This window comes from Poecilia formosa, unplaced genomic scaffold (assembly GCF_000485575.1).
Source record: "Poecilia formosa unplaced genomic scaffold, Poecilia_formosa-5.1.2 Scaffold88, whole genome shotgun sequence".
NCBI lineage: Eukaryota > Metazoa > Chordata > Actinopteri > Cyprinodontiformes > Poeciliidae > Poecilia > Poecilia formosa.
In genome coordinates this window covers 280,513-297,017 of record NW_006800027.1, presented here as the reverse complement: position 1 = coordinate 297,017, position 16,505 = coordinate 280,513, and the positions used below count along the sequence as shown (strand labels likewise).

General features: G+C 40.4%; 3 protein-coding genes across 5 annotated transcripts in view; all 3 read left to right on the top strand.

The window, feature by feature from the left end:
- Nucleotides 1-340: 340 nt before the first annotated feature.
- On the top strand, nt 341-5,871 carry LOC103141610 (kelch-like protein 20). Of its 3 annotated transcripts, none has more exons than XM_016674031.1 (12): nt 341-450; nt 741-1,046; nt 1,134-1,268; nt 1,359-1,550; nt 1,738-1,881; nt 2,267-2,459; nt 3,545-3,691; nt 3,790-3,918; nt 4,342-4,518; nt 4,600-4,746; nt 4,824-4,989; nt 5,103-5,871. In XM_016674031.1, the coding sequence occupies exons 2-12, from the start codon at nt 762-764 to the stop codon at nt 5,257-5,259; spliced, it is 1,872 nt and encodes a 623-aa protein (XP_016529517.1). In that variant the 5' UTR covers nt 341-450; nt 741-761; the 3' UTR covers nt 5,260-5,871. The 3 variants fall into 3 exon arrangements, with proteins under 3 accessions (XP_016529517.1, XP_016529518.1, XP_016529516.1); XM_016674032.1 differs by having other exon boundaries at nt 354-459; nt 2,267-2,453; XM_016674030.1 differs by having other exon boundaries at nt 354-459.
- Nucleotides 5,872-6,762: 891 nt separating this feature from the next.
- On the top strand, nt 6,763-13,724 carry uqcrc2a (ubiquinol-cytochrome c reductase core protein 2a). The gene is made up of 14 exons (XM_007557324.2): nt 6,763-6,869; nt 8,128-8,229; nt 8,362-8,511; nt 8,730-8,794; nt 8,887-8,943; nt 9,052-9,176; nt 9,905-10,002; nt 10,178-10,235; nt 10,409-10,504; nt 11,711-11,910; nt 12,062-12,142; nt 12,236-12,312; nt 12,398-12,551; nt 13,100-13,724. Exons 1-14 carry the CDS (start codon nt 6,837-6,839, stop codon nt 13,181-13,183), a joined length of 1,380 nt encoding a protein of 459 aa, XP_007557386.1. The 5' UTR covers nt 6,763-6,836; the 3' UTR covers nt 13,184-13,724.
- Nucleotides 13,725-15,257: 1,533 nt separating this feature from the next.
- mosmoa (modulator of smoothened a) overlaps nt 15,258-16,505 on the top strand; it is a 28,237-nt gene continuing 26,989 nt past the window's right edge. The window contains exon 1 of the mRNA XM_007557323.2: nt 15,258-16,248. Coding sequence (XP_007557385.1) covers nt 16,143-16,248 — 106 coding nt within the window. The 5' untranslated portion in view covers nt 15,258-16,142. The remainder of the gene's footprint in view (nt 16,249-16,505) is intronic.

Below are 16,505 nucleotides of genomic sequence, written 5' to 3'. Positions count from 1 at the left end.
CCGGCTATTTCTGGTAAGAGCCGCGGATCAGTGGATAGTGAGTCGCAGGCTGCAGAACCCTACAATAAACGAATAGCTAATTATGAACCGTAAACATCTATTCTTCCGAAGGATACTTTGAACCAGGGAGCCGAGCTCAAAGAGCTAATGACATTTTGCCAGAACACTGGGTATAATTTAAAGGGACAACTCCAAACAGGAAGTATTTCAAGGTGAATCGTCTTGACTAAGCAAAGGCCTCTCGAAATATGATTGGTGGTTAGTTTCTGAAGACCTCAGTGATTGGTCATCACGGTCACAGGGATGTAACGTCAGCTGATCCAATCACCGAGCTGCTTGGAGTTTATAGTGGAGATGGGCGAGGCTTCAGTTGAGAGGCGTAGCTGAAACTGGTCTGTCTTGTATGTGGGAGAGTATTCCTTCTGTTCCTGTCACGACTATGTTTTTCAGGTATTTAATGCGAGTATTTACATTTTAGAGTATTTAATATCCTAGGTTTGTTCATGCTATGCGTGGTCTCTAACATCAGGAGAGGTTTAGGTCGGTCTAAAGTAGCTTCTTTTCCCTGGTGAATCTGAGCTAAGCCTAATTAGTGAGATTGCCTTAGGGCTTCTGTACGTTCAACGTTCATGTTTATTTAGATTTAAATCTAGTTTTTACTAACTTTTAAGGGTGATACTTCAAAAGTTGGTTTATAAATCATGGTGTAAGCTGTCAAACATAACTGTATTTTACCTCAGGAGTGCCTAACACAGTCACAAATGGCTGAAGTAATACCCGTCGGCTCCCCCTTGCTCTTGCCATCCGTCATGAACGCCATCTTCCAGGCTCCGGAGGACTCAGGCACCGCTGCTGCTAGCCCTCCCGCGGACCCTCAGAGCGGGGAGGACTACTTGTTTCTGGAAACCACGCATCCCAACACAGTCCTGCGGGGCCTGAACAGCATGCGGCTTAACAAAGCCTTCTGTGATGTGACTCTGTGCTGTGGAGGACAGGAGTTCCCTTGCCATCGCATTGTACTTGCATCCTTTAGCTCCTACTTCCAGGTAGACATCTCTTAGGTTCACAAATAAATTGCACGTGATGTACTATAAAATCCTGAATTTTGAGCTTTTCGTTCTCCCTCTCTGCAGGCAATGTTTTCAGCTGACTTGCTGGAGTCCAAGCAGGAACGTGTTGCCATTAATGGAGTTGAGCCCCAGATGATTGGCAAGCTGGTGACCTATGCCTATACATCTCAGATATTCATCACTAAAGCAAACGTACAAGTAAGCGATCCCTCTTTTTATTTATTTATTTTTGCTGTTGCTTTTTTCCAACCAGAATCACTGCTGACGACTGGTTTTGCTCCTGTGTAGGCGCTTCTGGCAGCGGCCAATTTATTGGACGTGATGGCTGTTCGAGAGGCTTGCTGTCACTTCATGGAGCGTCAGATGGACGAGACAAACTGTGTGGGAATTCACTGCTTTGCCGAGGCCCATTCCTGTAAGGTGCTGGAGAAACGCAGTATGGAGTACATTCTGGAGAACTTCAGCACTGTTTATCAGCAGGTGATGGCTTTGCATTTAGTTTAATCTACTTCCAAATGTGAGAGCTGTAGTAGGCAAAATTGAGTTTATTAAGCATCAAAATTTGAATGACATACAATTTTGCTAATTCCTTTCTTAGTCGGATTTAAAAAAAAAACAAAAAACTGTGCTAATCGCTGTGATCCTTTGTGTATTCTTCTCTCTCCAGGAAGAGTTCTTGTCTCTCTGTGTGGACAAACTTACAGAAATCATCTCTAGCGACCTTCTTGATGTTCCTAAAGAGGAGATGGTGTTTGAGGCCGTCATGCTGTGGTTGAATAAATGTCCTTCTCGCAGGCAGGGGTTTGAAAAGGTAATGCTTCCTTGAGATTTGGTGACGTTTGAGTTTTTATTGTGTTTTCCGTAAAATTTAATTGTTGTAATTACACCCATTTCATTTGGCAATATGGACAAATGCAGTGTTTTGAGCAGAATACATGTTCTGTATGCCTACCCTTAAGGTGTCATGTGAAGGCTTATTTGCTACCATTGGAGCCTTTCACAGAATTTTCCCCTTATCAAAATATGAAAGGATGTAAAACTGTCCAAGTCTTTAGGTTATATTCATCATTTTATTTTGGACTTCTGCCTTTTTGTATGAAGATTTGTAGTGGTTTCAAGTTAAAATGAAACACTCAAGTAAAAACATCATGTATTGTCTAATAAAAGATGTTCCTCCTTTCGTTTGTTCCTCAAAGGTGCTCGAGCACATCCGCCTGCCTCTCATCAGCCCTTACTACCTCCACGACCTAATTGAGTCTTTAGATGTCGTAAAAGAGAACCAGGCTTGTCAGAAGCTCATTTCTGAGGCCAAGGACTACCTGCTGCTGAAGGATCGCCGAGGAGAGCTCTACAGCTCCCGAGCAAGGCCACGAAGATCCACAGGTACAGGTAGTCGCATCTGTAACTCGGGCTCCTAAAGGAATGAGATCTATCTGTGTAAAGTCTGAATTGCCAGAAGACATTCTAAAGTAAGGTGTCCAGTCTGCATTATCTTATTTGCTTCCCGAAAAGCATCCCGAGAGTCTGATGTCGCCACCATCACGTTTCATCATGGGGGAGGTGTCCTCTGGCTGTAGTTTTAGGTTGTTTTTTGTTGTTGTTGTTTTTTTTTATTCAAAATGTTAAACATTATTCCCATCAGAGCAACTTCTTTGCTGTGTCAGAAAACTTGTGGTAGATAGTGTCCTTCTGTACAGATGGAACTTCTAACTTTCTTTCAACAAAGGCTTTCTGCCTTTAAATGGTCATCCTGATGATGGATTTTCCAACTTGAGGTTATGGATGTCTGCCACTACTGCGGTGTTACTCTAAGCCTACTATGTGCTCCTCTGTTTACTGCTCCCTTTCCCTCCTTGGTCAGTTTATGTTGACCACCATTCCTTGGTAGACTTTACAATGACTTTTTCCAAATTATTTTAGGTGGATGCAAAAGTTTCTGTTATTGTTTGAAGCAGTAAACTGGCTCCCAAGGACAGAAGTTTGGCACCACCAAAAAATGAAAGATTGAGAACATTTTCTTTTCAGTTTTCTCGAAGAAAGTTGGAAGGAGTTGGCGATCCATTAAGAAAACATCTGATGTTTGTAAAACTGGTTTGAAAAAGGCATTGTTACCCATTTAGTTACACTTTTAAGATTTAAGTTGACATGCACAGATGGCTCCGGCTTTTAATCTTCAGATCTAATTGATAAACTTAACATATATTTATTAAAAATACTTCTGTCCAATTTTTATATTGCCATCAGCAGAGAAAAGGAAATTACTGTAAGCCATCACATTTTGCGTTCAACCAAGAAATAAAAAACAAACAAACCAAGCATATGCTGGGAATTAATTTTTGAAATGGAAATTGTTTTGTGAATATGTCATTGAATTAATAATCACACAGCCCTTTGCCTCAACAACAAGCATTACATTTTTAGACTTCGGCATATCCTAAAGCCATATCCTCTTGTACTTGTTGCCGTGTCAACAGGAACTGTCGCGGTAATAGTAACTGTAGGTGGGGAAGACGACAAGGTGGTGCTGCGCAGTGTCGAGAGTTTTGATCCCACGACAAACATTTGGAAGAACCTAGCATGCCTTCCCTTCGCGGTCAGCAAACATGGGCTTGTCGTCTCAGGTGAGGTGCAGACTCATTTATCCTTCACTAAATAAGATGCTGCACTGAATCCTCTCCAGAATCGTTTGTTTTCATGTTCCTCTTCCATCCTTTTGCAGACTCGACTCTGTATTTGGCGGGGGGAGAGTTTCCTGATGGCTCAGCAAGCAGAGAGATGTGGCGTTATGACCCCTGCTTCGACTCCTGGATGGAGATGGCTCCCATGAATGTAGCTCGCTCCGAGTTGGGTAGGAAAACCTCAGAATGATGCATTATATTCTACCGTGTACTGACGACTTACCCTTAACAAGTTACCGTACAATTTATTCCATCAAAGAAATTTCAGAAACTGCAACCTAAAGAGCAGATTTACAATAAGTAGGTCTTTTTATGGGGAAGTTTACAATCCAAAAATGAAACTTAGAATTCACCAGGGGGAAAGAAGAACTCTTAAGGCAAAGTCAAAGAAAGAAAGATTACACAAAAACCTATATGAAAAATTACTTAAAGATAAGTGTATTAAATCGAGCACAGATAAATGGAAGCTGCTGAAATGACTAGAAGAAGATTGCGATCTCTAAAATTATTGCTGCTTTTTTCGCCTGAGTTATTCTGACTGTTTGTGTGGCCCAGTTATAATAAAAGCCTATTAACAGTGAAACCTGTTTCAGGTCTAGTCATGCTGGACGGCTTCGTTTACGCCGTCGGCGGATGGGAGGGCCGAGGTCGTCTGGACTCGGTGGAGTGCTACAATCCCCACACAAACTCCTGGCAGTTCACGCCGTCGGTAAAAATGGCCGTTACCAGTCCTGCAGTGGTGGCCCTGGATGGTCTGCTATACGTTACTGGTAAGAAACGTGCATGTCCTTCTTAATGAATATTTAACTATAAAAATACGTGCATTACATTTTTCTCTTGATGGCTGGTAGGTGGTGCAGTTCTTGAGGATGGAGACGGCACCGACCTTGCCCAAGTTTACAACCCAAAAACCGCTGTGTGGACTGAGGTCGCTCCAATGCAGATTGCACGCTCGGGTTCAGCTGCTTGTACGCTCAAAGGAAAACTTTATGTTATAGGTAATAATCATTCCTCTATCTTTGAAGGGTTTTTTTGACAGATTGGAGTCATTTTTGATTAATTGATTACTTTTTAGGTGGATGGCATGCCTCTACAGAGAACACAGATAAAGTCGAGTGTTTCAACCCAAAGACCAACCAGTGGACTATGTGCGCTCCAATGAAGGAACGCCGCTACCGGCCAGGGGTGGCTGTAGTGGACGGAAAGATTTATGTCTTGGGAGGTGAAGAGGGTTGGGACAGGTGAGCTGATTTTTTTTTTTACTCAGTTTTATATTTTAATCACAGTTCTTAGAAACTACAGTTGAGTGCACTTTTTTTTTTGTTTTGTTTAATTCTGTTAATTCTTTGTACAGATATCATGACACTATTGAGCGGTACTGTGAAGAAACTGACACTTGGGAGATTGTTGGGGAGATGCCCACCAGCCGCAGCTGGCTCAGCTGTGCATCTCTCCAGCTGAGGAAGAATGTCCCCGTATGCAGCCGTCCTGGTACACCAAGCGAAAATTAAAATGGGACAATGAAGGGAGACCCTGCTGTGGTTTTTAATCTTTTGCACACTTAATGTCAGCAGTGTTCCATCATGCTTAAAAGGTGTTGAGGCTTCTTGGCCAGGAAGCCTGAAGGAGTTGGCAAAATAGTGAATTTTCCTGTGGGATCTAGACAAAAATGCCTTATGGAGTTAGCCTGGGACACTTTGGTTCCTCCAGGATATTTTCTTACAGGATCTCAAGTTACTGCGACCCACAGTCTAGTCTGCAGTTGGAACTCGTGCTATGTTCAATGTTGATGTATTTAAGGCACCCTTGTTATGTCTGGGCACCTCAAACTGAAGATGTTCCTGCCCAACATAGTGTATTTTTCTATTGTAATGTATTTTGGAGATAACCAGTCTAAAGATGGTAAACCTCTGTGGGATCTCTTATTGTGAATATTTTTAAAGCTTGCCTGTGGGAGAAAAAAATAACCTGTGAGCAGTCTTTTGAAATTGAACTTTGTACTTTAAAATGATTGTCTTTTCAACCTGTGATGTGTAGAATATATTTTTGTAATGTTGTGAGTCCTTCATGTTGGTGAATTTATGTAGTTCATTTACAGTGAATAAATAGCTTTATTATAAATGTGTGGGGTTTCTTTTGTGTTTTATATTTGACTCTGAAAATTACCTATTAAAGTTTGTGGACTTTAGTGAGCAAACTGAAAATAAAACAACTTAAATGATCTTTTTTCAATATATAATATTCCACCCTAAAGATATTTTACCTGGAAAAGTATTGAAAATATAACTTAGAATTGGTTGCTCTGGATTTGATTGAAGTGTGAGAATAAATGGGGTTGAATGCAAAAACACAACTTGGCTTTCAGATTTATATTTGTAGGAAAATATTGAAAATCACGCTGCATAAAGATTTTTATCGGCAAGTGATAAAACTACTTTCTAATTAGACGTCTACATTTTGAAAACTTTAAAACAAATTAAAGCATGCATGTGATATTTGGATGGTCTCAGAAATCATTAAGGGATAATCATAATTCATTTGTAGGTCACTTTTTCCTCACATTTACCATATCAAAAACGCAAAATATTTGTCTTGGAGAAATATTTTTTTCATTATTTCTATAGTAAAATAGAAATAAATTGTGCCTCTAGGTGTCGCTGTTCCTTCTGCACATCTTGACTTCTCTAAAACAGGAATGTGAGATTAGAGCTGGTTTAAAAGTAAATGCAGTAAAGCGCTTGTCAGTTCACCGTATCCATAAATGCAAATCAGCCAGGCTTTCAGTGTGTGTAGACTGTATGCAAAAATGTATTTGACTGCAAAAAACAACTTTAACAGTATTTTCAACAAAAAATGTGCTTATTTTCATCTGTATTTCCTATGATGTCACACATGGACCATGCAGCCACATATCATAAGCATGTTACTTCTGGCTCGTAGAGAAGTCATAAAAAAATGTCATTTAAAAAAAAGAAAGAAACTGACATTTTATTTTGAAAAATGGAGGGGGGTCAGAGGGCGCAGTGCATTGTGGGTCAGTCCGCCGCCATACTTGTCTTTCTGCCGGCTGAAGGAGAGAGTTGGGAGTATGAAAGGAGTCCGGTCACTGAATCATTTCTCGGTCAGTTGTATGTCTTTTACTCTATGAACAACATAATAATTCAGATTTACGTGCATTTCGTTCTTTTGCTCAATCTGTTTATTAGCTGACACAGCATTTAGCTGCCCTCTGTTAGCACGCTGGCTAATTAGCTTCCTAAATGTTTAGCTGAACCAGGACATATTTGGTCTCTGTAACTAGATAATTTAAACACAAGTTCATTCACAAAGTACGAGTGGTTGTTCCTGAAATCCATAACAAATCCGGTAAAGTACATTTAGAAAACAGCTAGAGGGAGTTCAACTTGGTTTAGCTCCTTTTGCTCAGCTGGATGCAACCTGAAGGTCATCTCTGAGCTGGTTTCCCTGGGAAAGATTATCAGAGTGAAATATTCAGATTACAATATTTTGACGTCAACCTAGTGATACCCTGACATTTATCTTAGGTTATGTTTACAGAAGACATGTTGTCATTGTCCGGAAAAGGCTGTGAGGTATTTTCAGGCGAAGAACATTCAGTAAATACACCTGCTGTGGCTTCAATGTAAAAAACAAATCTGTGGATTTTACTCTCTTTGACAAGGACAGTTCAATTTATTGGTGTATGTAGAAAATATTTACAAAGAAAAAACACCAAATATTAATTTATGTTAATTTATCCTATCAAATAATCTGTAAAATAATTTGCATGCTTTAAACTGTCAACTTTAAACATCAATTTTATATTTGGCTTTAAGAAATAGGCCAAAACAAGTCAGTTCATAATTATGATGTGGAGGGACAATTATGGTTTTTACATTTTTTAAAATGAGTAAAGTCTAAAAAAAGAGTGGTGTGCATTTGTATTCTGTTCCCTCAAGTTTTTGCATTATCATCTTTCCTTTGGGACATGTCTCGACCAGTCTACACACTGAATATTTGCTCACTCTTTTCTGTAAACCATCTTACGCTCAACCAGATTGAATGGAAGTGTTCAAGCTTAGCCACGGATTTTCAATTGGATTAAGATTTTGGCTTTGCCTTTAGAAGCAGAAATTTAATGCTTGAAATATTACAGCTAACAAAAGGTTGCGTGCAGGCACTCTTACAGTTTTAATATTGCTATGACTATGATTAGTCATTAGAAAAGTCATAACATATTTCAATTAGCTACATTTTGGGTTTTCATTAGCTGTTAAAAATAAAAACTTTAATTTTACTAGTGGCATTAAATGTATTTAATTTATGGATTGTGAATTGAACACATATTTAGGGTACTAGTCTGTTCATATTTCTCACAGAAACGCTGCTACGCCGCTGCCAGGCGGGGCCAGTCTCTAACTGAACCCCTTTCGAATGTGAAAGCTGCCCAAGCTGCACCTTTTCCTCCACAAGATGTGCAAGTATGTGCTGCTCTCTTAAATGTTTGAGTATTTTTTATGTGTTTTAATCGGAAGTGTAATTTGCCAATCAGTGACATTGGAAATTAGCAATTGATTATAGGCTCCCAATAACATTTTTTTCTGCTTCCTCAGGTGTCGAAACTCCCAAATGGGCTGGTGATAGCGTCGGTGGAAAACTACTCCCCTTTGTCAAGTGTCGGGTTGTTTGTAAAAGCTGGGAGTCGCCATGAGAACTCGGCGAACCTGGGAGTCTCTCATGTGCTTCGACTTGCCGCTAACCTGGTAATACATACAGGAGTTTGTGAGCGATACTCCAAACATATGACTGTTTAGGTCTACTATTTAATCCGAAGCAAATTATGTAGTCCAAATTAATCCCTTTCCGTACAGAGTAGGACTAGGTGCAGTACCACTTTTATATTTGCACAAGTCATTGAAGTTTTAAGGTTTTATCAGCATCTCATTGAAGCTGAAAGTATCTTTTTTTTTTTTTTTGGTAGACCACAAAGGGAGCATCTGCTTTCAAGATCTGCCGCAGTGTGGAGGCTCTGGGAGGAAGCCTGAGGTGAATATAGTCTCTCTACACGCAGTTTCTTCTCTTATTAAAACAAAGCGTGATAATTTGACTCAACTGTGCTCTCATTTGTTTACACCCAGTGTGACAGGGACAAGAGAAAATATTATCTACTCTGCAGACTGCCTGAGAGATGACGTGTATGTTGCTTTGCTTCTGTTTTTTTTTTTTTTTTTACATACTACGCGTAGTTTACTAAAATGTTCTCTAAACGTCAGCTATTGATTTGTGTTTGACCTGTATCGTAGAGGTTCGTTGCTGGACTTTCTGGGCAAAGTGACCACAGCTCAGGAGTTTCGGGCTTGGGAGGTAGAGGAGCTGACATCCAGGGTGAAGATTGACAGGGCTCTGGCTCAGCAGTGTCCACAGATATGTGCGTATCAACCATCCAACTCCTACAAGTTCTACTGTATCCTGTTGGCATTTAGGAGTTTTTTTTTTGTTTAATCAAACCTTGCAGTATGCCTTGTAAAAATACTCATACCCCTTTTCACATTTTGCCACAACCACAAACTCCATTTTTTCCCCAAAAGGTTTAACACAAAGTAGTGGAGAAGTTGAAGGAAACTTAATGGTTTTGGAAACATTTTTTAAGGGGTTTGGGACATGTCTCTACCAGCTTTACCCATCAAGGGGTTTTTCACAATTCTTCTTCCTAAAAAGCTCCATCAGATTGGATGGTGTGTATAGCAGTTGTCAGGTTTTCCCACAGATGTAGGTGTGATCTTTGACTAAGTAATTCTAACATGTCCTGCTGGGAACTGACCCACTGTCACAGCCTCAAATCTATGGCAGTATCAAACAGCTTTTCAACCAGGATTGCCTGGTATTTAGCTCCATTCAAATTGCCGATCTGCATGATGCTGCCACCACCATGTTTTACCATGGTGGTTGTAGTGCAGTGACATCACGCACAGTTTATAATGACGGTTCAGTCTCAAGCTAAGGTACCTCCTTCCATATGTTTGCTGTGTTGAGGCAACCATGCAGCAGGAATTATTACACCCTTCTTTCAGCAATGGCTTTCTCCTCCTGAGTTGCTTGATAAAGGATATCCCATCCTCTTTTGCTAAAAGTTGCTTCTCTGTTTTCTTTTTGAAGGCGTAATTGAGAAGTTGCATGAAGCAGCATATAAGAACGCCTTGTCCAACTCTCTGTACTGCCCCGACTTCATGGTTGGTCGTGTCTCCTCTGAACAGGTTTGGATCCGTTTTATTTTGTTTAAACCAAATTGCGATTTACACCGTTCTGTGCCACTCTGTCGCCAAATGATTAATATGAATGTCTGTGCCTGGTGAAACTGTGAAAAAGCAGTGCTTGGTAGTCGACGTGCGGCTCTCACGCACTTTTCCTGCCCTTTCTCCTCCCCTGTAGCTCCACTCCTTTGTTAAGGATAATTTCACCACTGGCAGAATGGCCCTTGTAGGAGTAGGTAAGTGTTGTCTTGTCTGCGCTGCATCACTCACCTCCTCACTCTACTCTAGCTTCCTAACAGGTTTTCAGCTTTGCTTGATGTGTGCGTTTGACTTATTTGGCTTCTGTCTAAGAAAGCCCAAAGGTATTCCAGAGTCTAAACCTGGACGTCTGCCTAATTCATGTGTCCAGGTGTCAATCACTCGGTCCTGAAGCAGGTGGGTGAGGGTCTTCTGAGCACTCGCAGTGGAGCCGGAGCACCTGTTGCTAAAGCAGCTTACCGTGGAGGTAAATGCTCATATAAAGCCGGAAAGAAAAAGACATATATTTACTGCAGTTTTCTTTAACAAACCTCTACTTAGTCAACCATGTTCACAGATATTCAGATTTTCCTAATTTGAGTGGGAGCATACAACTTTAACTATTAATTAATTGACTGCATGAGTTAGAATTTATTGTGACTTTTCTCCAATCCACAGAGGACCAGATTTAAACATATAGATGTTTAAATCACCCCTAATGTTTGGATTAATGTCACTAGGCAAGTTGGAGAGAAAATTCACGTTTCTTTTTTTTTGTACAGTGGGAGGTGGGCCACAAAATATTGTTACTTCCTATCAGAGGAAGCAAGTTAGTAAAATTAAAAAATTAATTTGAAATTAAAACTTGCCGGGGTTATTAATCATTTTGGGATGAACTGAACATTTTTAGCATGTGCCTGTATAATTGTGATCCATGAGGGAAAATCCATGATTACGCCTAGCTTTGGTTTTTGAAATTAATTTGTTGCAAAATCATTTAATCCTTTAAAAAGACACCTTTAGCTTTAAATACTTACTTCCCAGCACAAAGTATTATGAAATTCATACTCATCATGAATGCATGTGAGTTTCTGACTGGAACTGTAATTATTTTCCCTTACACTCGAAAACACAAAAGTGCTAAAAATACCAAGATAAGCACTTCACTAATTTTCAGTTTCCACAAGTTCCTAAGAATCCTGGGGAGAGGAGGAAATGTATATTTAGATCTGTTTTTATAAAATTGTTTTTATTCTTGTAATATGCATGTACTTATATCTATTAAACTCTTAAATTTGTACATTTGCGTGGAGGTCTCACAAACAGGTTGTCCCTTGTTTAGATGGTAAATTATATGAATATGGAAATCCTTAAATTGTTTATTACAAGCCTATTTTTGCTAAGCATTTAATTTTTTCCTTTGTTTCACTGTATATGTTAATTGGATTTAATTGGTCCGGACATAACTGGATTGATTTCTTTTTTTAAGTGAGCTGAATTAGTTTGTTGTGAACTGTTGCTATATAAACAAATTATTTTAAATAAATTGATATTTATCAGCAGCTGTGCTGTGGCGTTGAAGCCAGATCTGAGATGAGAACTGGCCAATTTCAGCCTCCAGCTAAGCAGTTGGTGCCGATATGCAACAAATGTTCTCTTCTAAGTTGCATTTACGGTTCCATTCTGTGTGAAGGTGAACTGCGAGTGCAGAATAGAGATGACCTGGTCCATGCGCTGGTCGTTAGCGAGGGTGGTGTGACGGGCACAGCCGAAGCCAACGCCTTCACCGTTCTGCAAAGGATCCTGGGAGCCAGCCCTCATGTGAAGCGGGGCTCCAGCATCACCAGTAAACTGAGCCAGGGGGTTGCCAAAGCTACCACTCAGCCGTTTGATGTAAGCTAAAGAATAGTGCTACTGTGCTGGCATCCTGTAAAACTGAACGCTCCTTTGTTTTCTGAGAAGTGTGTGGTCAGCAGTTTTTTTTTGTTGTTTTTTTTTCCATGCAGCATGCTTTCTAATGATTGTGCCCTCTGGTTGTCTTCAGGCCACTGCTTTCAATGCCTCATACTCTGACTCTGGACTGTTTGGTGTCTATACCATTGCGCAAGCTAACTCTGCCAGAGAGGTAAACAGCTCAGATAATCACAAAAGGCCAGGATGTCATTTGAACGTACCCGATCCTTGATGATTTTTTTTATTTATTTGTTTTTAAATTCAGGTAATCAGAGCTGCCGTTGCTCAGGTGAGAGGTGTTGCAGAGGGAAACGTAACAGAGGCAGACATTATCAGGGCAAAGTGAGCTCACTCAGAAAATGGAGTAATCATTCAGATGCAGACTTTGTAGCTGTTCTTAACCGTGTCTTTGTCTGCTGGAGCACAGAAACCAGGTGGAAGCAGAGTATTTGATGTCCATAGAAAGCTCTGAGGGCCTGCTGGAGGAGATCGGGGCTCAGGCACTGAACAATGCGGCCTACCAGGCTCCTGAATCCGTCCTCCATGTTATCGATGCCATCACCAAGGCTGACGTAGTTGAGGTAAGAGTTCAGAGGGCAAGGTATCGTCAACTGCTTCAGTGATTCTTATTCTTTCTTTGTTTTATTCACTTAATGTGTACAACAGAAGGTTGTTTTCAAACCACTGAGAAACAACATTTAGACAAGCATTTCATAGCTGACGTTTTGTTTATTTGCAACGCCTCCGCTTCCTCGTTTGACCTCAGGTTTGTTGTCATGGTAACAGCACTGTAATGTGCTCCTCTTCTGAAAAGGCAGCTCATGTCCTTACCTTTTATCATCAGCTGTTAAATTTCTCGTCTTGAATTCTCTGTTTTGAAAAAAAAAATGTATTTGTGGGAGACAATATTCAGTTAAATTTAACAAGTTTCTCCTGTTTTTTGTTTTTTTTTCCTTTTCTTTTTTTAACAAGGTGCATCTTGAGATGTGGATAGCTTATTATTTAAAGCCTGATTTCTTAACCAACTTCACAAGTATTACATGCTTAATATTTTTTTAAGATGGTTCAAAATGATCGTGAAATGTATCAATTAAATCACATCCCTAATAGTTCTTTCTTATCTTTGTAGGCTGCCAGAAAATTTGTTGATGGCAAGAAGACCATGGCAGCATGTGGACATCTTGTTAACACACCATTTGTGGATGAATTATGAAAAAGAAAATCATGTAAAGACCATTTATGTCGCCAGTGTTGGTGCACTGGCATAAATAAGAGAAAACAAAGCGAGCTGCAGAATCATGAAGCATTTATCTCTTTATCAGTGTAAATGAAAGTACAGGCAATAAAACAGCTGTTGGATAAATTCTGCATCTTGATCTGAAATTGATCATGTCCTTATGTGATGGAGGTCTGATGGATAAGACAACTACTCTTCTTTAAATAAAAAATATTCCATGCCAGCTTCACATAGCATCAAAACTGTGCAGAAAACTGTGCTGGAAGTGGAAGCATTTTTCTTTTATCAGCATGAAAATGTACTGTTTTGATCATCGGCCAGCGGAGGGACCCAAAAGCAAGCACAAGGATCAGCTCGGGTGTGAGAATAAGGGACAGTTAATCCAAATTTGTGCACCATGTTTGGTTCTTTCTTCAGGTTTTACACCTGTTATATGGTCTCTGACATTTATTACTTCAGAGTGTCATTATTGTCAAAATGTACATAAAGAAAATAAAATCATTATAGATTCATTTTACTTTTGTGTGTTTTTTTTTTTACATTTTTATGGTTGTTTGCTAAAAGTTCTTAGATTTAATTTATTCTACATCTAATTTTCTGTTCTGAGAAACATGAAATGAAATGCAATAAAATGAAAAAACATTTTCATAAGAAGTAGCTTAGAAAACCAAGGCAGCATTGAGAAACTAAAAGCCTGCAAGTTTTACAAAAACACTCTACCAAAGTATTCCTAACCCATTCACATACAAACTTGCATAGAATATTTTATGTGGATTTTATAAGGTATACCAGTTTAAAATAATGCATAGCTGTAGTGTGGAAGGAAAATATGATTTTCTTTCACAAAAAAAATCTGAATATGAAGGAGTGTGTGTGTTTTTAGCCTCTGCTCTGCTACCTCTAAATATAATCTCATAGAACCTCATTGGTGTTATGTGAAGACTTCAGAGGTGTCTTGGAGAGCATTGCTGGTTTAAATCGGGTAAATTGCACAACGATATGCAAAGAGTATTGTTCAATCCACCATCGGAAAATGAAAGGAGAATTGCAAACCACCAAGTCGTGGCTGTCCGCCTAAGCTAATTGGCTGACTGAATAGAGCATTAATAGGAGTAATGGCCATTAAAACCTTGAAAACTCAAGGAGTTGCAGACATCCACGCCTCCAGTGAAAGAAACCGTTAAAGTGAGATGTGTTAATTGTGCATTCAACAAGTATGGCCTTCATGCACTAGAAATAGAAACCTACAAGAAAAAAATCCTGTTTTTATCTTGCTACAGGTCAGGTGGGGGACATGGTCAATGTGTTAGTGTTCTATTCATAGGACTGAAATGAAATCTTTAAACATACAAACACATGTGGAGACAAAAATTAAGACATCGCCCTGAACTATCTATGAAACGAGATGGGTTTTTTTTTTTCAGGAGAAGGAAAAACACACAAAACAGAAGAAGAAGAAGAAAGACAGAGTTGATGAGAAGATGAACTGAACAAAAACAAACTACAATACCCAAAAGAAGAGCACAGAGGCTGCAAAACACAGATTAAGACTGCGGTGGCTCAGCACATGCCCAGATACAGTGGTTAGATCAAAGCATATTCATGTGTTATAATTTCCAAGTCAAAGATCACACCTCAACCCTGTTTAGTCTCTGGCCAGTACTATTTTCCAACATTACCATTTTTTGCATGGAATGCACATCAGTGAGAAACTTGTAACATCACAGATTCATCTTGTTTGGTTTTTAAGTGTTGCAGCTTAATTTGTGCTGATTTAATTATGTTTTTAAGTTATGCCTTACCGGTCTGGTATCACTGTTATTATTTTGTGATTTGCATATCACTTGCTTGTGCTTTCTTAAATAGCCCTGTGAACTACGTTGCTTTCTTTTATTACTATTTTTGTTTTGTTTTTGCAATGTGAGTGCTTTGAGACACGCTGTGTTTTGCACTATGGGGCTACTGTACATCATGAATAATTGCCTCAAACCTGGCGACTCATGAAAACACAACCCCCCATTCTTCCAGAGTATCGCGAGAAGAGAGGCGCAGCCCCCCTCTGAACACTGTCTGTGTGTGTTTGAGGCTGCGTAGGGGGGGTCCGCCTGATGTCATTTGGCAAAAGGGGAGGCACAGCTAGTGGTGGGCACACGGGTGGAAAGCATAACAATAACGGCACCGATTCATCGTTCATGTTGGGGCATTTAAACTCGCAGTGTTTTTAAAGCGTCTGGCTGAGGTCCGGAGCGAGAGAAGAGGAGGGCAGCTGGCTGGCTAATGGGCTGAAAGTACCAGATGCTATTCCAGCAGAGAAGGAGAACGGACTCTCTTCAGCGAGACAGGGTGATGGGTTCTCGTTTTCCTGACGGGTAACCGTGAACCTACGCTCGAAACGCGGATATTTCGGAGAGTGGGAACTCGCTCCGCATCCCCTGGACTTCAGTAGGTGTGACATTGTGTGTGTGAAATGCCGTCGAGCAGCCTCTGGGCCGCAGCTCGGCTCATCGAGCCCGAATCTGGGAAATAGCTAGCTAGCTGTCTGCTAGCAGCAGCTGTACCCGATGCTGCTGCTGCTGCAGCGGCTGCTCCTAAGCGGATCCGTACCACAACACAAGCAGTCCGGGGCCTCAGCGCAGAGTGAGCCTTTGTTTTACATTACTGGACTTCAGCGGGGCTTTTGAGATGTGATGCTTTTGTGCGTCACATCAGAGCCTTTTGTAGCTGGAGGCTCGCGCTTGCTTGACGCGAAGGGGCTAACATTGCTGCAAAATGCACAGCAGACCCTCAACAGCAGGCTCCTGTTGAAGGGGGCGAGGTTGGACAGATAACAGCCCACCCCGAGTCTCTCTGAACAGCCGGGGGGGGGATCACGTTTGGACAACCACTACCACATTTCCCCCCTCCGCCGAAACTCATCGTTTCTTCTCCAGACGACATGGATAAACTGACGATCATTTCAGGATGCCTGTTTCTGGCTGCAGATATCTTTGCAATAGCCAGCATTGCAAACCCAGACTGGATCAACACTGGTGAATCAACAGGTAAACCAACAACCTTTTAAGTTCTTTCGATCAACAGTATTCTGTCCAACTTAATTTTAATTGGAGAAAATTGCTTGAATGAGTAGATATGAGATATGGACTGCAATAAATATGACTTGACTAAATAAGTGCCATGGATTCATGGTCGCAATATCAGTAATATATTTGTGTTTGCTAGTTCATTGCCAAAGTTGCAGTTGTTGCCTGAAACTACATGTTTAATTGAACCATGTAGTTGTGCTGCAAGTAGCATTTCT

What these genes read in the sequence shown, in the direction of transcription:
- LOC103141610 (XM_016674031.1), top strand. Translation starts at nt 762, where the DNA reads ATGGCTGAAGTAATACCCGTCGGCTCCCCCTTGCTCTTGCCATCCGTC. An exon ending in TCACTAAAGCAAACGTACAA is followed by an intron (nt 1,269 to 1,358) that starts GTAAGCGATCCC and finishes GCTCCTGTGTAG; the next exon opens with GCGCTTCTGGCAGCGGCCAA. An exon ending in TGGTCTGCTATACGTTACTG is followed by an intron (nt 4,519 to 4,599) that starts GTAAGAAACGTG and finishes GATGGCTGGTAG; the next exon opens with GTGGTGCAGTTCTTGAGGAT.
- uqcrc2a (XM_007557324.2), top strand. Translation starts at nt 6,837, where the DNA reads ATGAAAGGAGTCCGGTCACTGAATCATTTCTCG. An exon ending in TTCCTCCACAAGATGTGCAA is followed by an intron (nt 8,230 to 8,361) that starts GTATGTGCTGCT and finishes CTGCTTCCTCAG; the next exon opens with GTGTCGAAACTCCCAAATGG. An exon ending in CTACCACTCAGCCGTTTGAT is followed by an intron (nt 11,911 to 12,061) that starts GTAAGCTAAAGA and finishes GGTTGTCTTCAG; the next exon opens with GCCACTGCTTTCAATGCCTC.